This window comes from Narcine bancroftii, chromosome 2, assembly GCF_036971445.1.
Source record: "Narcine bancroftii isolate sNarBan1 chromosome 2, sNarBan1.hap1, whole genome shotgun sequence".
In the NCBI taxonomy this organism is placed as follows: Eukaryota; Metazoa; Chordata; class Chondrichthyes; order Torpediniformes; family Narcinidae; genus Narcine; species Narcine bancroftii.
Genome location: NC_091470.1, coordinates 155472309 through 155496064, shown reverse-complemented (window position 1 = coordinate 155496064; position 23756 = coordinate 155472309). Strand labels below are relative to the sequence as shown.

The 23756-nt window shown below is 40.5% G+C and overlaps 1 protein-coding gene and 1 long non-coding RNA gene across 7 annotated transcripts; one reads left to right on the top strand and one right to left on the bottom strand.

The window, feature by feature from the left end:
* Window positions 1–1480: 1480 nt before the first annotated feature.
* On the top strand, window positions 1481–20839 carry agtrap (angiotensin II receptor-associated protein). Of its 5 annotated transcripts, none has more exons than XM_069918721.1 (5): window positions 1481–1840; window positions 4320–4354; window positions 12749–12860; window positions 15760–15976; window positions 17446–19169. In XM_069918721.1, the coding sequence occupies exons 1-5, from the start codon at window positions 1814–1816 to the stop codon at window positions 17520–17522; spliced, it is 468 nt and encodes a 155-aa protein (XP_069774822.1). In that variant the 5' UTR covers window positions 1481–1813; the 3' UTR covers window positions 17523–19169. The 5 variants fall into 5 exon arrangements, with proteins under 5 accessions (XP_069774822.1, XP_069774818.1, XP_069774819.1 ...); XM_069918717.1 differs by lacking the exon at window positions 17446–19169 and adding an exon at window positions 19176–20839 and having other exon boundaries at window positions 1538–1840; XM_069918718.1 differs by lacking the exons at window positions 1481–1840; window positions 17446–19169 and adding exons at window positions 2156–2338; window positions 19176–20839.
* Window positions 6815–17642, bottom strand: LOC138754444 (uncharacterized). Of its 2 annotated transcripts, XR_011351771.1 has the most exons (4): window positions 17329–17642; window positions 15318–15445; window positions 9086–9251; window positions 6815–7242 (listed from the first exon to the last, which is right to left on the bottom strand). It is a non-coding gene; the product is annotated as an uncharacterized lncRNA (long non-coding RNA). The 2 variants fall into 2 exon arrangements; XR_011351772.1 differs by lacking the exon at window positions 15318–15445 and having other exon boundaries at window positions 17329–17640.
* Window positions 20840–23756: the final 2917 nt, after the last annotated feature.

Sequence of the window (23756 nt, the reverse complement as noted above, 5' to 3'; positions counted from 1 at the left end):
GTTGAGGAACTTTGGGGGGCATCCGAGGTGCTCTAGTATTTGCCAAAGCCCTTTCCTGCTCACGTTGTCGAAGGCTTTGGTGAGGTCAACAAAGGTGATGTAGAGTCCTTTGTTTTGTTCTCTGCACTTTTCTTGGAGCTGTCTGAGGGCAAAGACCATGTCAGTAGTTTGTCTGTTTGCGTGAAAGCCGCACAGTGATTAAACTACAATCACAGAAAAAACACACAAATGCTGGAGAAACTCAGCAGGTCAAACAGTGCCTTTATGTAGCAAAGGTAAAGATACATCACCAACGTTTCGGGCTTGAGCCCTTCATCCAGGTGTGGGGGAACATGAGAGATATCCAAACAGAAGGGGGGTGGTGAAGGTGGGAGATGATAGGTGGGGAGGGGGGAGGACAACAGAAAGGGAAGGAGGGAGGAGGACAACAGAAAGGGGAGGAGGGAGGAGTCTAGGCTAGAGAGAAAGGAAGTAGGAACTGGAATGACAAGTTAAAGTGGGGGTGGGAAAGGCAAGCTGATTAGTGGAATGCAGTGAACTCAATGTTCATGCCCTGGGGTTGGAAAGTGCCCAGATAAAAAATGAGGTGCTGTTCCTCCAATCTGCAGGTGGTCAGGGTGGGGTAGTGAGAAAAGCCATGGACAGACATTATTAGATTCCTTCCCCCTTCCTGAGGTCCTCCCCCCTCCACCTATCTCCTCTCACCCTCATCACCCCCCTTCCCTTTTTGTTCAGACATCTCTCATGTTCCCCCACACCTTGATGAAGGGCTCAAGACCGAAACGTCGGCTCTGATTCTCTGCCGTTGGTACATAAAGGCACTGTTTGACCTCCTGAGTTTCTCCAGCATTTGTGTGGTTTTTCACAACCACGGTGTCAACAGAATCTCTGACAACTCCAATCACAGCACCTGGAGACTTTCCTGTTTAATTTGTTAATTCAGAATCTGCCTCCCAACCCCATTTCCTATTCGAATCATTATGCGTACAAGTGTCAGTAAGATCAGCAAACTGTTGAATATCTCATCTCCTGATCTCAACCAATGGTGACATTCTGCCGGCGTGTTTGCTTTGCTCAGAATCAGTACAAAACCGCAGTTAAAGCATTAAAATGTTTTCGCTTGTAGGGTGATATTAAAGGAACTGCAGAGTTGATCTTCTCAATCGCTCTGCAGGCCGAAGCTGACATGCCAGTGTCAATGTGGTGGCAGTCTGAGGTGTTGAGTCAGCACTTGGTTCAACCCCGAGACACAAGAAATGGTGGGACCTGGAGCAAACAAAAAAACCCGAAACTGCCGGGGGACATCAGTGGGCAGGGCAAGGGGGGCTGGCCGACGTTTCGGAGAGAGATCCTGCGCTCGGCTGCTTAATTCCTCCAGCGACCAGCGTTTCTGTCGAGAATAAAATTGCTCAGAGATCACTTGCCCGCTGGCTTGAGATCTGAACTGGTGCGCGGAACCAAAGGACAGGCTGGGGTTGGGGAATGTTGATCTGAGTAGGGTCGATCGGAATTTTCCTTCCATCAACAGAAAGTGGGAGTCTTGAAAGTTTGGATTTCCGGGTTGAGCCGTACACAGCGTATTCATGCCCACAGTTGGTATCCTCTATTGCAATGGTGCTCAACCTCTTCCTTCCCACTCTGTGGTTAGGCAAGTGAGTGGAGGGGAAGGGAACTGGCAGCACTGTCCGACAGTTTCTCTCGTCTCCTGTGAGCTGAGAGGGAGGAAAAGCAGGAAGACGTTCACAGGGACTTGGGAATCATCTCGGGTTCATGTGACTAGTTTCGCAGTTTTCCTGCGAGTGAAGAGGCGACCATGGGGTTGCCGGTGATTAATCTGAAGGTAAACGCCGGGTATTGAACAAAGAGAGTGGAATTTGGGGGGGGCGACTCGGGAAATTTTAAGCGCTGGATTCTCGGTGAAAATCCAGCACTGCTAAAAAGGCAAAAGGTCAAGGAGAAATGAGGAACCCTCGGGCGCTGCAGACAAGTATCATCAACCCCCACCAAAACTACGGTGGGGAGGAAAATTTTGGCCAAGTAGACTTCAGGAAAAGCGGGAGGGTTGTCGGGCAGAAGCACCCGGGCAAGCTGATAGTGGAATGCAGTGAACTCCGTGTTCATGCCCTGGGGCTGGAAAGTGCCCAGATTAAAAAAATACTGGCGAAACTGGGCAGGTCGCATTTGCGCCGCGAATCAGACGAGGAGGGAAGTCGAAAAGAACGTTTGAAGTTCTTGTCGAGATCAACAGGCACAGAATGGAACAGGGGCCAAAGTTTTGGAAAGAGATTCTGTTTATGAGGGTTTGAAAAATCGTCCCGATGAATGTTTCACTATACTGGTATGGAGAGAGTGGGGGCGGGTTGTTTTTTTTCATCAATGCTCTCCCACTGCCCTTCCCATTCGTTTCTACCCTGGGAGTCGAATCGAACCGAGATCTCCACCCTGCGAACAACAAAGACTTCAAGGCTCTTTTAAATTGCTTAGGCTATTTGAAGGGGGCCAACTGGGTCCTCAGAGGTGGTCAGAAGACCTAGTAAAATTTACGTGGGGGTCCTGCTCTGCAGTGTTGGTGCCAAGGGAGAGGCATCTGCACACATCCCCCCCCCCCCCCCCCCCAAGCAAAGTGTTATGCCTCCCCATACCGTCGTGGCCATCGCTCACCATCAGACCTGTCCCACCCCCTCAGCATCACTATCTTTCGCATCGAGTGACGCTTGACGCAATAAAAGCAGCGCTCTTGTCACTGACATCGGGGAGGCCGATGATGTTAACAGCCACCCCCGCGCCCCCCACCACCACCGCCGCTGAGCTAGTCTAACACGCTAATGCCCCCTATCTAACAGGCAAATTGAAAGGGGAAATGACTGACCCGATGACTCTGGTGATGTCAGGGCTTGCGTGCGGGTGTCACAGGAAAACCCCTGGTAGAAATGCCGCTGGCGTGATCAGGGGAGGGGGGCTGAGATGTGCGACTGCTGTGAACAGTGGTTGCTGCTGTGAGCAGGGAGGGGGCACAATGTGCTGCTGCTCTGAACGGGGTGCAGGCGGGAGTGTTGCTGCAGCGATCGGGGGGTGGTGGGGGGCATGATGTGCCACTGCCACTCCATTTCGTGGTGACAGATCAATGTGGGAGTGTGGGATCAATGGGCTACTTTTTTATGCAGAGCAGTTCCAGCGGAGGGGGGATTATGGGTAAGGAAGACGGCCATTGCTCCCACACTCCTGCATTGAGCCGTCGCCACGAACCGGAGCAGCAGGTCGCGACAGCAACTCCTCCTCCACCCCCATTCACAGCAGTGGCACATCATTGGGGGGGGGTCTAACAGCCGGGGGGGGGTGGGGGGGTGTGGTGGGGGGGGGTGAGGGGTGGGGGGGGGAGAGAGGAAGCATTTAGGAGAACTTTAAAACAGAAAGGGAACTGACTGTGCATCTCTGTAACCTCGTCCATTAAACTTTCAACCAGGTGCCTCATTTACCTCAGCAACCCTGACCTTAACCATATAACCATTTACGGAGCGGAAACAGGCCATGACGACCTTTCGAGTCCGCACCGGTTCAAAACCTCCCGCTCACCGCCAATAACCCTCCAACCCCCTCACCTCCATGTGCACATCCAACCTTTTTAATAACAGAAGGGACCCTGACGCAACTCTCTCATTCGGAAGTTCATTCCATTCTGCCACTACTCGCTGAGTGAAAAAGCCACCTCTAATATTTCTCCTAAAGTATAGAATATATATGTATCCAACCCAGTGAAACAGCATAGAACATAAGAGGTGACTGAATAAATGTCTACAAGGTTCTGAGAGGAAAGTGGGGGGGGGGGGGGGGGGCTTGATCTTTCATTTCATTTAATATTCATTAACACTTAATGCTGCCCATAATTAAATTGACTATTTCTAGTCATTAATGAATACCACAAAACATTACATCACAATTACTGCTTGTAGCTTGAAAATTGCACAAAGTCTATCAGCCAGGTTTCCTTGGTCCTAACCTTCCCTAGCCAACTCCTCTGTAATTCAAAACCTAAAGTGTCTCTCACTTATTCAGTTTTGATGAAGAGTCTTTGACCAAGATTGTTTCTTCTCCCTTTGATGTTGTCTGACGTTAATGCATTTATAACATTTTGTGTGTGTGTGTGTGTTATATGGTTGCAGTTATCGATTGCATTTGAGGTTCAGGATATAATCCAAATGTTCCACAATTTCCGGGAGATGATGTTGAGGGAAATGTGCTTGGGCTAGGGTCGGTTAATGTCCATGGAACTCCAGAGTTAGTTCAGGATTTTCCAGAATAATTTGATTCTCTTCCCACAGATGATTATCACTGTGCATTGGCTTCTGACAACCTGGTGAGTGACTGAAATTCGAAAACCTTGAATTACTGTGTTTCAATTAAAATATATGGATGGCACCACAAATAACCCACTAACTGCATGTCTGAAGCAGAGAAAAGTAGGAGCAGGAATAGGTCATTCAACCCTTTGATTCAATGGTGGCAGATCCTGTTTATAAATTCCATTGCCTACACTTCTGATGCCTTTGAGACCTTGAAATCTGTCTCTCTCTTTTTGAAATGTTTTCACCAACTTGGCCTCCACAGTTCCATCACCTTCTGAGTAACAAAATTTCTCCTCACTTTGTTCATAAATACCTTAACTGTTCCAGAGACTGCTCCCAGTTCTAAATTCTCCTCCCACCCTGTCCAAGCCAGAGGAAATCCTTTCCCTGTATCGAATTCATTGAGGCTTTTTCAGGCCTTTTTTCATTTCAATGACATCTATTTGTTTTATTATAATGAATGCAGGGCTTGTTGACCCATTTGAGTGACAGTCTTGCAGTCTCAGAAATCAGTTGATGTACTGCCATTATAACTCTTGACTTCAGTTTCAATCTCACTTGGGCTCGACATAAATGTAAGATACCCTCTTTCCTCTGGATTCAAAACCTCTTGCAATTAAGGGGCAACCTACGATTTGCTGCCTTCACTGCTTGCTTCAGCTGGACCTTTTTGTTCTTTGCACGTATGCAAGGATAAACTGATCCTTTTGCAATATCAACATTTCCCAACCTATCCCTATGTAAACAATAACGTGCTTTTCCTACCAAAGTCGATTGCTTCACATTTATCCATGTGATTCGGTATTTGTCCAGTCAACTAAACCATCTTGAAATACATTGGTATCCTCCACATAGTTCACAATCCCATCCAATTTATTGTTATCCGCAGAACCAATGACCCCTTTAACCTTTTAGACTCCGTGTCCCTGTTTTGAGGGACTACCAACACGCGCATATACTCCGTGTCCCCATTTCCCAGCCACAAGCTGGTTCATACTGGTGTTTGTGGACCCAGTCCACAGAATATATTATGAAAGGTTAAAAATGGCCAGAGTCCAAAGGGTCATCATTGTCCGACACTGCTTTTCAGAGGGGTAACAGCAAATAAAATAATGTGCTGCTTTTCACAGAAGTTACAGGAAGAATAAGTAAAAGCTTAGTTGAAGATTAGAGCTTTAGGGAAGACTACAATATGAGAACGAGAATCAGAATTCTTAAGAGTTGGGACTGCCAGCAGTAGTTTGGGGAGTGGGAAGGTGAAATAATTTGCAAACAGGTGAAGCAAAGTTTAGGGAGGAGGAATATTGTGATGGTAGTTATGGTTACAGAGATAGGAGGTGTGAGGCCATTAAAGGAATTAAGCATAGTTAGAATGTTTTCATGTGTTTGTGAGAAATCAATGCCATGTTTTATTATACAACTGATATGAAAAGGACTTGAGAACTTGAAGGAGCAGATCTTTGCAGAAGATGAGAATTGAGTAGAGCACTGGAATCATCAAGTATGGAGATAACAAATCATTGAGAGGGTTTCAATAGCAGTTTTGCTGATACAAGGTGAAGGTGGGCAGTGTTGCAAGTGACGGATTGATCAAAAGAAAAGTCAGCCTGTTCCAAGGGCCTCATTGAGTAGTACTTTGCAAAATTGAGTGTTTGCTGAGAACTTGGCATCCATCAGTGATTTTGAAGGTGGGTCATCAAAAATAGCAAACAAAGCCAGTCATTGTTCATGGGAATTTGTGTCACTTGGTTTCTTTAATGTGGTAACTTTATGAATTACTGCGCAGAATTTGAACAGTTACGACAACTGAAAATTCTTCCCTATTATTAGATTTAAAAGAAACATATTTTTCATTCCTTTTGGACATAAAGTCCAGAAAACGTAGTTAAAAACCTGGACAACTGAAATGATGATGTCTACAGCTCTAGGATTTATATGTAAGGTATAAATTTTGGGTTTACCCCATAGTGACATGAACTCAGACAATAAAGCAAAATACTAAAATATGAATTTTGGAAAAAAACACTTTTAAAGCTGAACTTATTAACAGAGCAGAGACATTCACTGCTTGATCAGGATCACTTTTGGTAATAACACAGAAATTATCCTGGAGGAACTCAGCAGATCTTGCAGCATCCACAGGAGATAAAGATATATATCCGACATTTTGGGCCTGAGCTGCTCTTCAAGGGATGAGCAAACAACAGCAGGTGCCTGAATTAAAAGGCTGGGGAGAAGGAAAGAAAAGGCAGGGCAAACAGTGAAGACCCAACAGACAAAAGGTGTTAATTGGATATGGACAGAGAGAGAGGAAAAGTGAAAATTGATTCGGGGTGTGGCTCTGTGAATGCAGAACTTGGGGAAAAGAGTCATAAAGAAAAGGATGAGAGACAGAGCTAAAGGAAAGGAGATAGAAAGGTGGGGGATGGGGGGAGCTAAGGGAAACCAGAGAAGTCAATGTGAACGCCATCTGGGTGGAGGGTGCTAAAATGGAATATGAGATGTTTAATTTTTAATGTACACATTTCAGCCCACGATTCTATGCCGCCCAATTAAGCTACACCTGAATGCTGGAAGGAAACCAGAACCCCAGGGAAAACTCACACAGAGTGTACAAACTCCTTACAGACACCATGGGATTCGACCCAAGTCCTGATTGCTGGCACTGTAAAGGTGGTGCGCCAACCGCTACGCCAACCATGCTGCCCGTGTTGTTCCTCCAATTTGCAGGTGGTCTTAGTCTGGCAGACATGCTAGCAAGGGAATGGGGTAGGGAATTGAAAAGTCCGCTATTGGTGGGCAGAGCAAAGGTGCTCAATGAAGCAATCTCCCAGTCTGCGTTCACTTTCTCCGATGTAGAAGAGTCCACAATGGGATCACTGGACACTGTATTTGACTCCTGTAGATTCATAAATGGCATGTTTATTCATTTGGAAGGACAGTTTAAGGCTCTGAATGTTGGTGAGGGAGGTGGTGTGGGCACAAGAGGAGCACCTCCTACAGTCAGAGAGGTAGGTGCCAAGCTGCTGATTGGTGGGAAGGGAGGACTGGATGAGGGATTCATGGAGGGAGTGGTCCCTGCAGAAGACACAGAGGGGAGGAGAAAGGAAAATGTGTATGGTAGTGGGATCACGTAGTAGGTGGCTGAAATGGCATAGGATGATATGTTGTATGCAGAAGCTAGTGGGGTGAGGACAATTGGAATCCTGTCCTTGTTGCATGTAGGCCAGGGGGAGGGGGTGGGAGCAGGGCAGATGTGTAGGTAATGGAGGATATGTGGGTGAGGGCAAGCTGATGGCAATGGAGGGGAAGCCACATTTTTTTGAAGAAGGAGGATATCTGAATCATAACAAATAACCTAATTATGACAAAGTAAATATGTATGTCGAAATCTGAAAGTGGGAGAGAAGCAAGTCAAATCTTATTCTGTTCAATCATCTTAGTCGTTTCCTGTTTCATAATGCTGAAATTTCATAAACTTCTGTGATCTTGCCTCAAAATTACTCAAAAGTACTTGAGGCAGGGAACAGTTTGAAGGAACAGAGTTGAGAATCATAGAACATTAAATTACATTTCTCATGTCAAATAATATATACTCTGTTCCATTTTGTTCCCAGTCCCCTACACAAATCCAACATTTACTCTGCTGGCTAGGTTCTGGTTGACTTGGTAGAGTTTTTTCAGTCTCATTCTATATTCTTGTTAATTTCAAACTAGTCAATGGTAGTGAAATAAAAACTGCAGACTGAGAGAACAAGAAGCTGGAAAGACTCAGTGGGTCAGGTAGCATCCATGGGTAGAAAGGGTCGTTCAGCATTTCGGGTCAGGTCCCTTTATTGAGACTAAAGTTGAACTGATAATAACAAATATTCAAAGGAGGGGGCCAAAAGGTGTTTGGATTCTGGACAATAGGAGGGAGAAGTGGAGAGACAATAAGGGAAGAGATTATAGCGTGGGTGGAGGTGGGGGAGAATAGAGCGAATAGGAGCAGGTAACGGGAGAGATGTTAAAAATGGGGGGATCTAAAATTGGAAAATTCAAAGTTTATGCCGCTGGGTTTAAGACTGCCCAGGAGGTTTATGGCTTTTCTCCATGTTTACATTTAGCCTCACTCTGTCAGTGGATGAGACAGAAGGCAGACACGTCTGAGAATGAGGAAGGGAATTAAAATAGTTAGCATCTGCGCGTTCAAGCTTGGACGCAGGTGTCCAGCGAAGCAATGTTCAAATCAGCGTATGGTCTCACTAATGCAGAGGAAGACATACTGAATGTAGTATAATAGATTCGATATCTGAGTTAGTCTTTGAATTTGGTAATAATATGGATCCTTGATGGCTGAGTCAGATCATTATGTGTCAATCTTAGTTTGCACGAGTGAGTTGCCAAAGTTAGAATGGGACATTAAAATTGTTTGTGGAGCTGAACCAATTTCTGGTCATGTGCTGTTTGCTGAAACTCTGAGGATATTGAAAGGAATTCATGGGTTTATCTGGGTAACATGTAAAGTTGTATGAACAATATATGGGGGGGGGGGTGGGGGGATACCACATCATCACGTTAGACTACAAATTCCTACTCTCGTTGAAAAAGTTGAAAAAAGGGTCAACAAAGATAGCAAAACAAGAACAATAGAAGAAAGAAGTATTAGAAGACCTGCAGAACATTTTAAAATGGCACCAGAGAAAGAAAAACAGTACAAGAAACTGAGCAAAACAAAGATGAGATAAGGACGAAAGGCCTACCTTGGAGGAAGGATCCAGGAGCTGTTCGTGAGGTACTCCCCATGGGAGATAAGCCAGGAGACGAGAGACCTTGGAATCTGCAGTACAGGGTCTCTCCAGACCTGCGTTTCTTAACAATTTTACCCTTGTGGAAATCTTGAAATAGTTTTCATGTCTCAGGGAACCCCTGCATAAAAATTATTATATTCCATTATTAATATGTATCTCTTTTATATTTTTATCATAGTTCACGTGGTAAACATTATATATTTTTTTCAGATAACTTGTTTAAGGAAAAATGACCCTTTTTTTGTCAAATTTATTGGCAATGAAAAAACAAAAAATCATACTACTAGTTTATAAGACCTCACACTGAGGTTTTCATTTTAAATAATACAAGAGGTTGAAGCCTTTATTATAATAACCAAGGATTTTCCAACAATATGCCGTCAGTGTATAGTAAAATTACGCAGATAAAATTAAACGAAAATTACTCAAAAATGCATTAGCCTATTCATCACTGTTTCTCGTGAAACCCCTAGCAACCTCTTGCAGAACCCTGGTTGAGAAACACTGCTCCAGAAAATGGCCGCCTGGAGAGGCAACAGCGAGGAAGAAGAGGAATACGAAGAACAGGAGTTTTTGTTTACTCAAAGTTCCAAGGCCAAACAGCTGGAGAAAAATTAAAGAATCGTTTATTTCTGCAGCAGAAATGAAAAAAAAAATACATGGAATCTTCCCAACAAGATATGAAGTTTATAATGGCAGAAATAAAAAGATATGGAGAGATTGTCGCTGAAAACAAGAATTTTATGGAGGAAGTTGAGAAGATGATGCAGGTGGATAAAAGATTTGAAGTTGTGGATGAAAAAATTAAAAGAAAAGAATTTGAAATTCAAGGCATTAAGGAACAAATGAAAGTGGCACAAGCAGAAGCAGCTGTAACAAAAGATCAGTTAATGAAGAAAATAGACATTTGAAAGAACTTCAGCAGAAGAGACAACATAAAGATTATTGGACTTAAAGAAGGTGATGAAGGACAAGAAATTAAAACATTTTAACAGCATTGGGAGTGACTGAATTGCAAGGACACATTGAAATTAAGAGAGTGCATAGAGCATTGAGACCAAAGCCACAGCTGGACCAAAAGCCCCGTCTGATACTATTCAGATTTCTTCGTTAAGAAGTATGAGAGAAGATTTTAGAGCTGGCAAAAGAACGACAGTCACCCATAATTTACAATGGGAATAACATTTTTAAAAATCCTGATATAAGTTTTGAGTTGTTGAAAGAGAAAAGAATTCAATGCAATTAAAAATGTGTTATGGAAGAAAGGCTACGCCTTTGTCTGTAGTATCTGGCAGTTTTGAAGGTCTTTGTTCCAGAAGGGAGAAATGGGTTTTTCACAGAACCTAATGAGGGAAAGGTGTATGTCAATTCATTACCTGAAAAAGCAAGACAGGTGGATGCTGATACTTGAATGAATTATCAAATGGAAAAAGTTTTGCTGTAACTGGAGGAAAAAAAAGTAATATTTTGAGAGAGTTCAAATGGGGAGGAGGGTTTAACCTTTAAGTGATCTACATATATTTGAAAAGATCTATGAAAGAATTATAATCTATGATAAAAATAGAATAAGGGATTGTTTGGTATATCGAGTGAGTTAGTGGGAACCATGAGCCAAACCACTGTGAAGTCATGTGAATGAAAGTGATTTGGATCACATCCTGAATAGAGACATAATAACACCACATGCCTCTGGGGGGTGGGGTTCTTCTCTAGTTCTTATTTTACGCCTGGATTGACTAAGATTATTGTGACTTGCTGTTATTTTAGTAGGAGTGAGAAGAGTGGGAAAGGGACGATCGATGGACAGAAGATTTAATATTGGTACCTAATGGCAAGAAAATTGAATTAGTATTAATGTTAATGGAATTCAGAATTCAATAAAATGAAAACAATTGTTAAATTATATGAAAAAGATTAAAGTAGATATAGTTTTTTTGCAGGGAACTCATTTGACTGAAATAGAATAGTTAAAGAGATTGGGTTGGATCTGTATTGGTTTTTTCATTTAATTCCAAGGACAGAGGAGTAGCTATATTATAAATAAAAATTACCAATTAAAATATTGGATACAACTATAGATAAAACTTGGGGCAAAATATTATGTATTTATATTTTTATTGTATGTTATTATGATCTATAAATAAAATTTTTGAAAAAAACTATAGATAAAGCAGGAAGATATGTAATGATTAATTGTCAAATTTATTCAGATTAAAGGACATTAATGAATATATATGCACCAAATGTAGAAGATGGGAAATTTATAAAATTTATATAGGGTTAGCAATTATCAAGTGCCCAGGGGAAAATAATAATGGGCAGAGATTATAATTTGGCTTTTCATTCAAAACGAGATAGATCAGGTGGAAATATTGTTAAAAATAAAGTGTTAAAATTGTGACAATTTTAATGAATGAGATGAGACTTGTTGATAGTTGGAGGAAAATTCACGTATTGATATGTTTTTAGTCTACACAATTACAAGCTAGAGTTCAGAAGATTGAATATCAAGCAAGATTATCGGATGATTCACCTTTAGTGATGTCATTTGTGTTGGAAGAAGGACAAAATGTAGGTTATAGATGGAGATTTAATACAGTACTTTTAAAGAGGAAGGACTTTTGCGAATTTATGAGACAACAGATAAAGTTTTTTCTAGAAATTAATGAACACTCGGTAGCAAATAAATTTATTATATGGGACTCCATGAAAGCCTATTTAAGAGGACAACTAATAAGTTACACATCTAAAATAAAGAAGAAATATATGAAAGAAGTTGATCAATTAGATAAAGATATATTGTATTTAGAAAAGGAATTGCACGGTCATAAAAATGAAGAGAAACAAAGATATTGGAATCAAAAAAATTGAAACTTAATACAATACAATCTTATAAAGTGGAAAGAGATGGACTGAGCACACGAAAGAAATATTATGAATTAGGTGATAGAGCCCAAAAAACATGGCAACTCAAAGTGGAGCAATTATCAAAAATATAAAATGTTCTGGATTGGTTTCTCCTATGTTATTCATTTCAATATGTATCCTCACTGTCTTCTCCCCAATTTGATAACAGGAGGATAGAAATCTTAATTGAGCTGCTTTATAATAATTTTTAAAATTCGGCAACCGTAATCCTCCCTGATCAAATTTCCAAGTTAGTTTTTCCAAAGCTATCTTTGGCATTTTATCACACTAATCTGAGGTGATCTTTTATCTCTCCCTATTCTATAACAAAACAGCAAAATGCAAGGAACAATTTGCCTAGAATGAAGCACTGAACATTGCTAAATGATGCGTGGTGGTGGGAAAACTAGGATTGAAACTCCTTTTTGGGATTCTAAACAAACTTTGTTTTCATCACAGTGAAACATGAACTTTGAAGACTCCTGAGAAGAAGACTTAAGATAGAAATCAAAGAGTAATTACAGAGAGAAATCTGAGTTGAACAATAAGATTCAACATTTATAATGATTTGAAAGCTCTCTAATTGCAGAAATCCACTGACTCTTGGATATTAATAATGCTCAACATCCTTGAAGAAATTGAACAATATGTGTGAGTGAGAGAGAGAGAGAGAGAGAGGGGGGCTTAATTTGATTTTCTTTTTGACAGGGGCTGTTTGTATTACTGGCTTCCAGAACCCTACATCTGGAGTAATTATGCTGTTATGGCCATTGGGGTTTGGGCCATTGCTCAGAAAGACTCTATTGATGCTATTGCTATGGTGAGTACTTCTACTGTGAGTCATCATTGTTTTCCATGACGTGGCAAGATCAGTCCACACTATTGATCTCTTTTTAAAATATTTTAAAATATTTCAAACCAGTACATAGTTCATATGGAATGCAAAATGTAAGCAAAAAAATTACACAAATCAATATATTACATTGCTTCCATAACATAACAAAAGTAAATATAATATAAAGACAAAAAAAGAAAAAAAAATCAAGCTAATCAAAACTCCATTCCTCTAACATTACATGACAGAAAGAAACAATAAACTTCACTCCTAAAAGTAAAATGAAAAAAACCAACAAAACTCAGGTTATAAATTATACCTAAAGATTGTGATTGATAATTCAAAAAAGGTCCCCACAACGCTTGGAATCTTATGCTAGAATTAACAATTGAATATCGAATCTTTTCTAAACTTAAATAAAACATTATATCTTTTAGCCACTGAACATGAGTGGGTGGGGCAATGACCTTCCACTATTGACCTTTTTTCCACATCTACTAATCCACTGACTTTTGTGGGATCATAATTCATGAATGCCGAGTACTTTTATTCATGTTCAAGTTCACATTTATTGTCACGTTCTGAGGTAAAGTGGAACTGTTTATTTTGCGTACTAGCCACCAAGTCTATCCATATGTGGGTGCAGCAAAATAAAAAAGTAAAGAAAGAACAATGTTATTTTCCTAGAGAAATTCATTCAATAGACTGATAGTTGCAGGAAAGAAACTGTCTGATGATGCATGATTTTGCACTCTTGAATCATCTTCACAATGGGAGGAGGAACAGGGTGACCATGGTGGGATGAGTCCTTTAATATATTAGATATTTTTCCAAGATATTGGGAGGTATCAATGGATAGAGGGGAGGTTTGAATGATGGCTTGAGCTGCATTCACAATTCTTTCCCAAGATGCTACCCCTCCACTATCAGACTTCTCAATGACAAACTCAATCTAAGACTCATTTAAGGACTCCTATTAGTGCTCTTTATTGATTTTCTTTTTGTTCTCTCTATATTGAGGCTCCGATAGTTCAGTGGCTAGAGCACTGGTCTTGTAAACCCTCGCTGGAGCCTCATTTCTATGAGGAGTGCTGGACAAAGTGGCAACTCTCTGTCTTCCTTACAGTAGACAAAGTTAATGAATTTCATGGATGTTATATTCTAAATGTAATATTATGGACAGTTTGTTTACATGTTTTACACCGTGTATAGTTTATTTTTTACACTACTAATTAGTGATAACTCTGCCCCACCCTCAGGAAAAAGGTATCTCAGGATTCTATGTGATGTCATGTATGTACTCTGGCAATAAATCTGGTGTTCTTTACGCAAGACTGATAGTTCGCTTACTAATCAAACATGGGAGCATCATGAACATGTCCCTATACACTTGCTGTCTCTGTATGTAAGCAGACATACTATTAAGAATAATTGTTCTGAGGTCAATCCAGACCAAGGGCAAATTGCTCACTTGTCAAAAACCACGTTCAATAAACACCTCATCCTATTCTTCTCAAAGTAGTTAAGGTTAGTTGCACAGATCAGTCCTTTTTAAAAAAAAAACCCAGAATCTTCCTGACATGTGGTTCATCTCATATCTGCATATTCATACCATTGGATGTCAAAAGCATGCCATTTCAACTTCTCCTTCCATTTCCACTTGAACTTCTCACTTTGCTGGCTTTTCCATCGCCAAGATGAGGCAAAATTCCAACTTAAGGAACACCATGTCATATTTTTGCCTGAGTAGTTGACAACCTAATAGCATGAACTTTGAATTTTCCAATTTCAGATAACCCTTGCTTCCTGTATTCCCCTCTCTTTCTGATCCACCTTTGGACCTCCCAGTTTTGTTCCATTTCCCACATCCCTCATCACATTCCATTATACATTTTCCCAGCCCTCCCCCTTCTGGTTCCATTCACCTGCTACCCACCCCATATATTCAACCCATTAATTCTACCCCCACCTGGTTCCATCAACCCATCATCTCTCCTTACTTATCAGATTCCAAGATATAACCTTTGTGGCCTTGCTTATCGCCCTCCAGCGAAGTGGTCTTTGTCTTCCCCTGTCTGTCTTGCCTTTCTCTCTTTCTCTGCTTCCACCTAACTCACCTGCCTCTGTCTCTCACCTCCATCTCTTCCCCTCCCCACCTAGCTCCATCTGTTTATCATCTTTTAACCTTCCTTGGGCAACCTATTCCCTCCCCTCTCCATCCCCTTCATGCTGGCTTTTCTCTCCACTCTTAGTTCTGATGCAAGTTCTCAATACAAAACATTGACATTTCCCCCTCTTGCCGCTTGATCTGATGAGTTCTTTCAGCAGTTTTGTTTTCACTTTGTATCAAGCCTTTCTCTTCCCTATCTAACCCTAGTCTCTCTCTCTCTTTCTGCTCTGATTTTCACCCTGCACCCCTCTCCACACCCCCATATGTATTACCATTTGTTTTCCATTTTAAAATTTGTATTTGACTTGTGAATGTGAGCTCTCAGTCACCAATCATTGGTTGCTTTTGATATGTAGTTTAAATGTTCTCGTTCATCCTGAAAGTTCTAGAGATTGTTACCCTGTAAGCACAGACACATACCATCAAATCATTAATATTTGCATGAAAAGAAAAGTTTATCATTGGAACCATAGTTTTGTTAATCTCTTGGAAAAATCCTGTGACACTACTCTGCAGTATACTTAAAATCCTGAGTATGTTGGTTAAAGATTCCTCAGGCACATAGATGAAGGAATGTCATCAATGTATGATATAATGAGATAGATTGATTGGTTAGTCTGTCTGTCTTCCTTTATCCTCCCCTTCCTCTTTTCAAGTTTGGTTCAAAAACCATACTTGTCAATTGAATCTGAATTTGATATCTTTTTCTTTCAGTTTTTAATTGGTATTGGAATAACAATTGTCCTGGACATCATCCACATTGCAATCAACTATGAGCATTCAGCTTTCATCCAAAGAGATGACCCACTGAGGGATCAGTTCCGCTTCAGTGTTGGAATGGCCATTTTGAGTCTCCTTCTGAAACCGCTTTCTTGTCTCTTTGTGTATCAAATGTACAAGGAGCGAGGGGGAGAATGCAGTCTAAACCTTGGTAAGAATGCAAGTGTTATTGCAATTTTATTTCAGGGTCTGAGGGATGGATGCGTGCTAGTGTCTTTTAGATACATTTAGAGAAATGCTTGTTCAATTAAAGTCTGTTAGAAAAATGCTTCATTGCCTTCCTGCCATCTGCATTATTTACTTTTCAGGTGGCTTCCCTACTTACCCTTCCCAAAATTATGTGCATGTATATTGGTGCAGAAAGTCCCATGCACTGGAGGAGCAGCTCTCCATAACTATTTTCTCAGCTAATGCACTGAAAGTGGAACATTCCAGCTCCAAGTGATAGAATCCAAAGAATGCTAGTTTATCAGTGCGATGTCCTATGATGTTAAAGCAAACAACACATTCCAAAGATCTTTATCCTATGAGTGTAGGTGGGCAGTTATGAGTACCTTGGGATTATGACTTTATCTAAGGATAACATCCATTACTTTTCTGCCAGGGCCACACATCATGTTAAAGTCAAAGTTAGACTCAAATATTGTTGATACAAGAGCAGAGGTATTTGGACCAATAAAGTCACGGTGGTGGGGGGGGGGGGGGGGGGCGGATGGGAGATTGACATAAACTTCATGGGAGCATAGATGCCATTGGGGGAATTTGGAAAGGGGATGGTCACAGGTTGACTAGCTAACTATGTGGCTGGTTTGGATAAGATGTGTCTCCCCTCCAAGATTAAGGCCATTCATGTTGCTGAATATAAATGTTGGAGATGCTCAGGTCAGGGATTATCTGTGGGTAATGAAAAAGAATTAACTCTGATTTCATCCCCCCACCTCACCCCACCCCCCTCCCCAGATGCTGACTGATGGGCAGCACATCTCCAGTATTTTCTTTTATTCCCACGTAATGAACTGAGCCTGATTGCCTGATTTTATCCTTGCCTAATGATCTCCCTGTAAAGGTCACTGGTTGGTGATTGGGTGCACCTTGGATCTCTGGGCTCCTGGGCAACAAGAAAGTAGGCAGTATTTTTCAGTAATGATATTGGAGCCACAATAAACATTGAAATTCAAAGGAGAAAAGTTCATACAAGGAATATGAAACAAAAAAAGATTCTGAAATTTACTCTGCCTGTCTTTTAGTATCTTTAAGATAAAACCAATGAGACTATAAGAAAATTCTTATTTGTATATTAAAAAAAAATTACTATAGTGAACCAAACAGAATAAGGGAATCAATTTAAAAAAAAATCTCAAATTTTGGGATTCAGGTTTTGCCAGAAACTGGCTTTGTTCTCTGCCTCGCTCTTCAGTGAATTTCTGCCAGGAAAAAGTGAATTAAATTAATTATTCTCAGAGGGGTAGTTTAATTTTCATCTAATTGTGGTTCATGTTGTACCTCTTCTGTTACTGGTTTAGTTACCAGTTACTCCTCCTCACAAAAGTATTTTCAAATCTTATGTTTGTATTTTTCTTTCTTTCTCTTGCTCTCTCCCCCCTATTCTCTCCATCCCAGATCTGGACAGCTCCATTGACAGCAGTTTTACATGTGATAGCGTTGAATCAAGTGCTTACTCCAGTCGCTCCAACTGAATTGAGAGGCTATCCCTGCCTCTCCTGCAGCGTGTGTACAATCTTCCTCCCTTTGCAGGAGTCCTCAGTCCTCTTATAAACATTTGACCCTTCACAGGCTGCTAAGATGTTAATGCTACTTTTGTTAACGTGTCACAATGACCCTGAACATTGCATACTTGCATTTTTTTCCCATTTTGGTGTAATTGTTGAGTGTTTGAGTATTTGTTAAAATTCGCATTCGCTGGAATGTTATAAAAAATGAAAGGTTGACAGGAGTTTCGTGGATTGCATTAATGCATATACACAACTTCCTGAATGCCCGGTGACTATATGGAATGCAAGTTCATAGATTCAATGCTGCCTTTCGCTAATTTGTAACCATGTGGTAGAAGATAAATACAATGATAGCAAATATTACAAATTGATAATTTATGTTCATAATGGCATTAAGTGGCCCAAATAGTTAACATTAGGGGGGGGGCATGGAAATAAAGGGAATTGTGGCTCCCTTCTGAACCGTAAATTATGATTCCCTGTACACTGAGGATTAAACGAAGCTGAAAGGGAATGGGGGAAAAAAGTAGTTAGAAATATTGTCAGAAACCTGTTCATAAAAATATATTCTAAACAAAGTTATTTCCCAGATGCCTTCTACCTCATTAAACCCTTCTTTCTTGGTTCTTGCACCCTCACTTCAAACGAATAATGGAGTGAGTCAAGTCTTCTCACTAAATTTTGTTGCACTCTTATATGTCTCTGATCCACATCGATTGGCAGCATCTCCTCTTCCCAATGCTCTGTTGATGAGATCTCCATCTCTACCCTACATAAACTTCTTCATCCCCAACCCTACTTCCATCCTGGCTATCAAATCCCACTCATTCATCATCTTCTTATGGTGACCAACTTTACTGTTGAGGATATCGATTCTCCACTTACTAAAACTTACTGAACCTTACGCAATTACATGGGGGTTCTGGTGACACTGCATTTAGAATATTGTGTGCAGGTCTACTATCTATTTCCAAGAAAAGGGATGCATTTGAGGAAGCATACCAAGTCTCCCAGATTGTTCCATGGAATAGAATTTTTGACCAATGAAGAGAGGTTACTGAAGCAAATCTCAAGTTTCAAAGTTCAAGAAATGATTTCAATAAAACAAAATCCTTACAAGGATAAATGCAGTAATGATATTTCATCTGACTGAGATATCTGGGTTCAGGAAGCTGACTCCAAGTAAGGGAATATGTATGACTGCAGAGATGAAAAGAAATGTCCATGTAATGAATCTTGACAGATGTTTGGAATAATTCAGGAACTAGGGGTGTGGATCAATGGGATGTAATGATGTTCATGTTGTTCTGAGGTAAGAAATTAAAAATAAATAAAATTAGCTCAAAGTGGAATAGACTAGAGCAAATAGCCCATTTCCTTCCCAAATTTTCTATTTGATGAGCTTAGATTACAGATTACTTTACTGTCCACCCCTCAGTTTGAAAGATAGGACAGATGAGTTCCCAGCTCGCAAATACTTCAAAGTAACTTTGTAAACTCGCAGTTGATAGCAGCTTGAGTGGAGGATCTCCTGGGTATTTGGTGACTTCACTTATTTCTGCAAGGGAGGGGGGTACATGTGAAAATGACATTTTTTTTCTGAATTGTTCTATGCAGGTTTTCTAGATTTAACTGGTAGTCGAGATCGAACTTCATACCAGACCATTGGTGATCACGAGCCTCAATGCCAGCCTTCTTCCTCAGAGACAAGGATTCCTGTCTCAGCCTATTAATTTAGTGATAATATGCTGCCATAAGAAAGCTTGTATAAACATCCTGTGCCTTAGATTCAGTAACTGTTTGCTTCTGAATATCGTGTGCATGCTTTGGTCAAGTGATTTGTGCCTTGGACCTCTGGCCCTAATAGATGAATATATTACCATGATAACCATCCAGGATAAAGCAAATTGCCTGTGACACAAAATTATTTGGAATTGAATGTAATATTTTAATGAAAATTCTTGTCCAGCGGTTAATATGTCATTTGAAAGGGGGACTATAGATGTAGGTCATTGTATGTCTCAGATATTTTAATCCAGTGCTTGATGTAGTGATTCTTAGCATTAATGACTAACAGGGTGAAGATGACTGCTTTATTCCTTTAAAAATTTATTTTAGGATGGCAGGGATGACTGATGTAATCTGAAATATTTGCAAGATGAGGTACTTCACTAATGTGTGTGACAGGCCTTTCCATTTACAGACTGAAACTTGAGTGTGATGGATCTTGGTTGGAAAATAGGAGGACTTATGACCAATGAAAAATAAGGATCAGACAGCTTTTTCTGGTGTTTAATTTAGAAGTAGCTTGTTCACAGGTGGAAATGTGGTCAGTTGCACCTTTCAATACAAAAGATTGCCCCATTTAGCAGAAAATACTGGGGGAAAAAAACATAGCATCTATGGATCTGTGACCCTTCATCAGAATTCAACTAATGGAGATCTTCCCACCAGCAGCTCACCACATTTGTGTTGTGAAATAGTCTCGGAAATGTATTGTTTTTTTTTGTAAATTACACTTATATTGGGCAGCTTAGGTTTTGTAATTCCTGTAGTTTTGTCTGGATAAATGTAGTACATTCTCTTCCATCTGCTCTGAATCTCAAGACAGCCATACTGTTGTCCCAGGGTTTACCCAAATATGGACAATGGGGTTACAGGGATCACATAAGCAGGTGACTTTCCCCCTCAGTTGACATTTGGCAAATGAAGTGCAAATTTAACATTTGGACAGAGCAAGCAACTCTCATTTGTGGTAGGTCTGGAGTCAAAGATAACACTAGTAAAGGAATGCCTTCAAAAGCTATTCCTGTCCAAAAGAAGACAGGACTTTGATTGTTCACATTTTAAAAGCATTTTTATCAATAAGCTGGAGTTAAAATGAACTCTTTAATTTCATATACTGTAAAAATCTTGATGCCTTTAATTTTGTGCAAGTTGGAATTTAAAGGAAGAGCAGGAATTAATTGTGTAGGGCTTGTGCAAAGAGCTATTAAGGAACTACTCCCTTGCCCGCTGTTGCAAATTGCAGAGGTAAATACTTTGTTCATTCTCCCTGCCCCACTTTCAACTAGCTGCTACTCTCGGCATATAATCGGATTGCTATGGGAACAAGAACACGAACCAGGTATCAGTTTTGGTGTTTCTCGATGAACATTTAAATACTACTGTGTAATTCAACTCTGGTTTGTGCACTTAATTCTGAATTGGATGTCTTGATTTTTTTTAGTGTACAATAAAATAATGATTGTGAAATTGCCAATAAATTTTATTAAAATGATCATACAGTTGTGATTGTATTTCTGAATGAAAATTGTAAATACAGATGCAGTGATATGCATGTTTAAACACACAAGTAGGCACTTCAAGATTATTTTCCAAAAGTGGAAGCTGTATTTTCGGAAACTGAAGCTGTAACATGGAGTATTTGCAAATTATTGACTTTAAAATGCTTGTAGCACCAATGATCACAATACCAGTATTTATGAGTGTCCTTAACATCAAGGCAGTATTTGATGAAACTACCTTGCTTGGAACTGAATCTTGCACAAAGGATGATTGTGGTTATTGGCGATTGTTCCAGCCCCGACCATCTTCGCCTGCTGTACTCCAGTAGGTTAGAAGTAGGGATGATTGCTAATAATCGCACTATGTTCATTTCCATTTACAACTCTTCTGCAAATAAAGCAATCCAACATGAGATGCTCACAGTTTAAAATTTTGGGCTTGCCCAGTTAAGAGATCGGGGAATTTTTTAAAAGGATGGTGAGTTTTTGAAATGTTTTGGGGTCAAATCTTTAACTATTTTTAAGGTAAAGGTTCAAAGTTCAGATTTATAGTCAGAGTATATACATGACATCACATGCAATCCTGAGATTTTTTTCTTGCAGGTGAGGCAGAATTACTACTTTTCTTGGCTTGGCTTCGCGGACGAAGATTTACGGAGGGGGTAAATGTCCACGTCAGCTGCAGGCTCGTTTGTGGCTGACAAGTCCGATGCGGGACAGGCAGACACGGTTGCAGCGGTTGCAGGGAAAAATTGGTTGGTTGGGGTTGGGTGTTGGGTTTTTCCTCCTTTGCCTTTTGTCAGTGAGGTGGGCTCTGCGGTCTTCTTCAAAGGAGGTTGCAAATAGCGCAAATATCTGTCCTCAAGATAAACAAATAAATGAAAACAAACTGACTCTGCAATATAGTGCAAAAGTAAGAGACTTTAAATGAGTCCCTGATTGAGTTAGTTGTTGAGGAGTCTGATGGTGGAGGGGGAGCAGCTGTTCCTGAACCTGGTGGTGCGAGTCTTGTGGCACCTAGACCTCTTTCCTGATGGTAGCAGGGAGAACAGAGCATGTGCTTACGTGCTGGATGGTGTGGATCTTTGATGATGGCTGCTGCTCTCTGAAGGCAGTGTTCCCTGTAGGTGTTCTTGATGGTGGGGAGGGTGTTCTCTGTGATGTCCTGGGATGTGTCCACTATCTTTTGCAGGGGTTTCCGCTCAGGTGTATGTGTCCCCATACCAGAGTGTGATGCAGTTGGTCAGCAGACTTTCCACCACACATCTGTAGAAATTTGCCAAGTTTTCCAATGTCTTACCAAACCTCTGCAAACTTCTGAGAAAATAGAGTGTTAGCGTGCTTTCTTCACAATGCCTTTGGTGGGTTGGGTCCAGGAAAGATCCTTCCTTCAGGATAGTGACTCCCAAGAACTTAAATTTGCTCACCCTCTTCAACTCTAGTTCCCCCAATGAGCACTGGATCGTACACCTTTGGTTTTCTCTTCCTGAAGTCAACAATCAGCTCCTTGGTTTTGGTGACAGAATGTAATCCCTTACTAATCGTAGATCACCTATGGCATAGGGAATACTTAACGTGGAATGTGAGTTTTTAAAAAAGGTTGCCCACCCCTGACCTATGGCATTGGGATTATATAAGGTGGTATGTGAGTGGAAAGAAAAAGCCAGTGAGATGTTACTACGGAAGACAAATTGGAATGGATCCATGCCACTGCTCAGATAGGAGCTGATAATCCAACATCAGCCTTTTAAAAAGCTTCATTAATGTGGATGTGAGTGCCACTGGTTGATAGTCATTTAGTCAGATGGATTGGTTACTGTAGGTATGTGTGGTTTTAATCAGCTTGGCCATGATCTTATTAAATATTGGAGCAGGTTTGAGGGGCTGAATGGCTAAGACCAACTCCTATTCATATGTTTGTATACATATCTAACCACCTATCCCTGACATTCATGGCATCACCATTACCGAGTGCTCTGAGTATAACCACTGAGCAAAAAGCAAACTGAACAAGTCTCCTAGATACCACGTCAAAACACAGAAATACTATAGGAACTCAGTTGGCCTCTCAGCATCCATAGGGGGTAAAGTTTTGGACCTGAGCCGTCTGATTTTCTACATGGAGATTTAGGAACATGGGGATTCTTACTTGAATTGAGAAAACATTGTTAATAGCTACATATTTTTTGTGTCCATTTCCAACCCATGATTTTTAATGCTGTGTTTTTAATGTTTTACCAATCATTCCTTCCATTAAGGTTGCACATGAAGGCTTTTCAAATAATGTTTTCTCTCCTGGTTGATTTCCTTTGACTATGTCGAAACCATTAGGCCTCTCTAATGAAACTTAGAGACATCCCACAACTGTTTATCATCTTTTTAACAGTGATTTTTTGTTAATATGAGTACATTGTATTGATATATTATATTACAGCCATTTTCAACCTGCCCATCTCAACCATTTGTTTTGGCTATGGTCCCTTCGGACTGCTCAAAGTTTTGGGCCCTCTTCCCTGTGAAGCAGTTTAGTTGTTTCTTCTGTACTTCTCTTCAGCTGACTACACAAGAAGTATGTAACGCAAGGTGAAAAGAAAGCTTTTACTCTAAGCCTAACAACTGCGACTTGTGATTCCAGAACAAACAGACGATATGGAATCATTCGGAAAGATGAAAACATAAACATACATCATTTTTTTTTAAAAAGATTCTCTGAGAACAATGAGTCATGAGGGAATCTTAAGCATAAATTCGAGGATGTGAAATAAAGAACTTTAAAAAAAAAACCCACCCTCATAAAATGAAAATTTTGATGTGATCCTTGAGCCTGATGCTCTTGGGCAAGAATTGTAGATGTCAAGTTCCAAACTGGAATGTAATAATTGAAGGTCACCTCTTGTGAGATCGAGCCTTG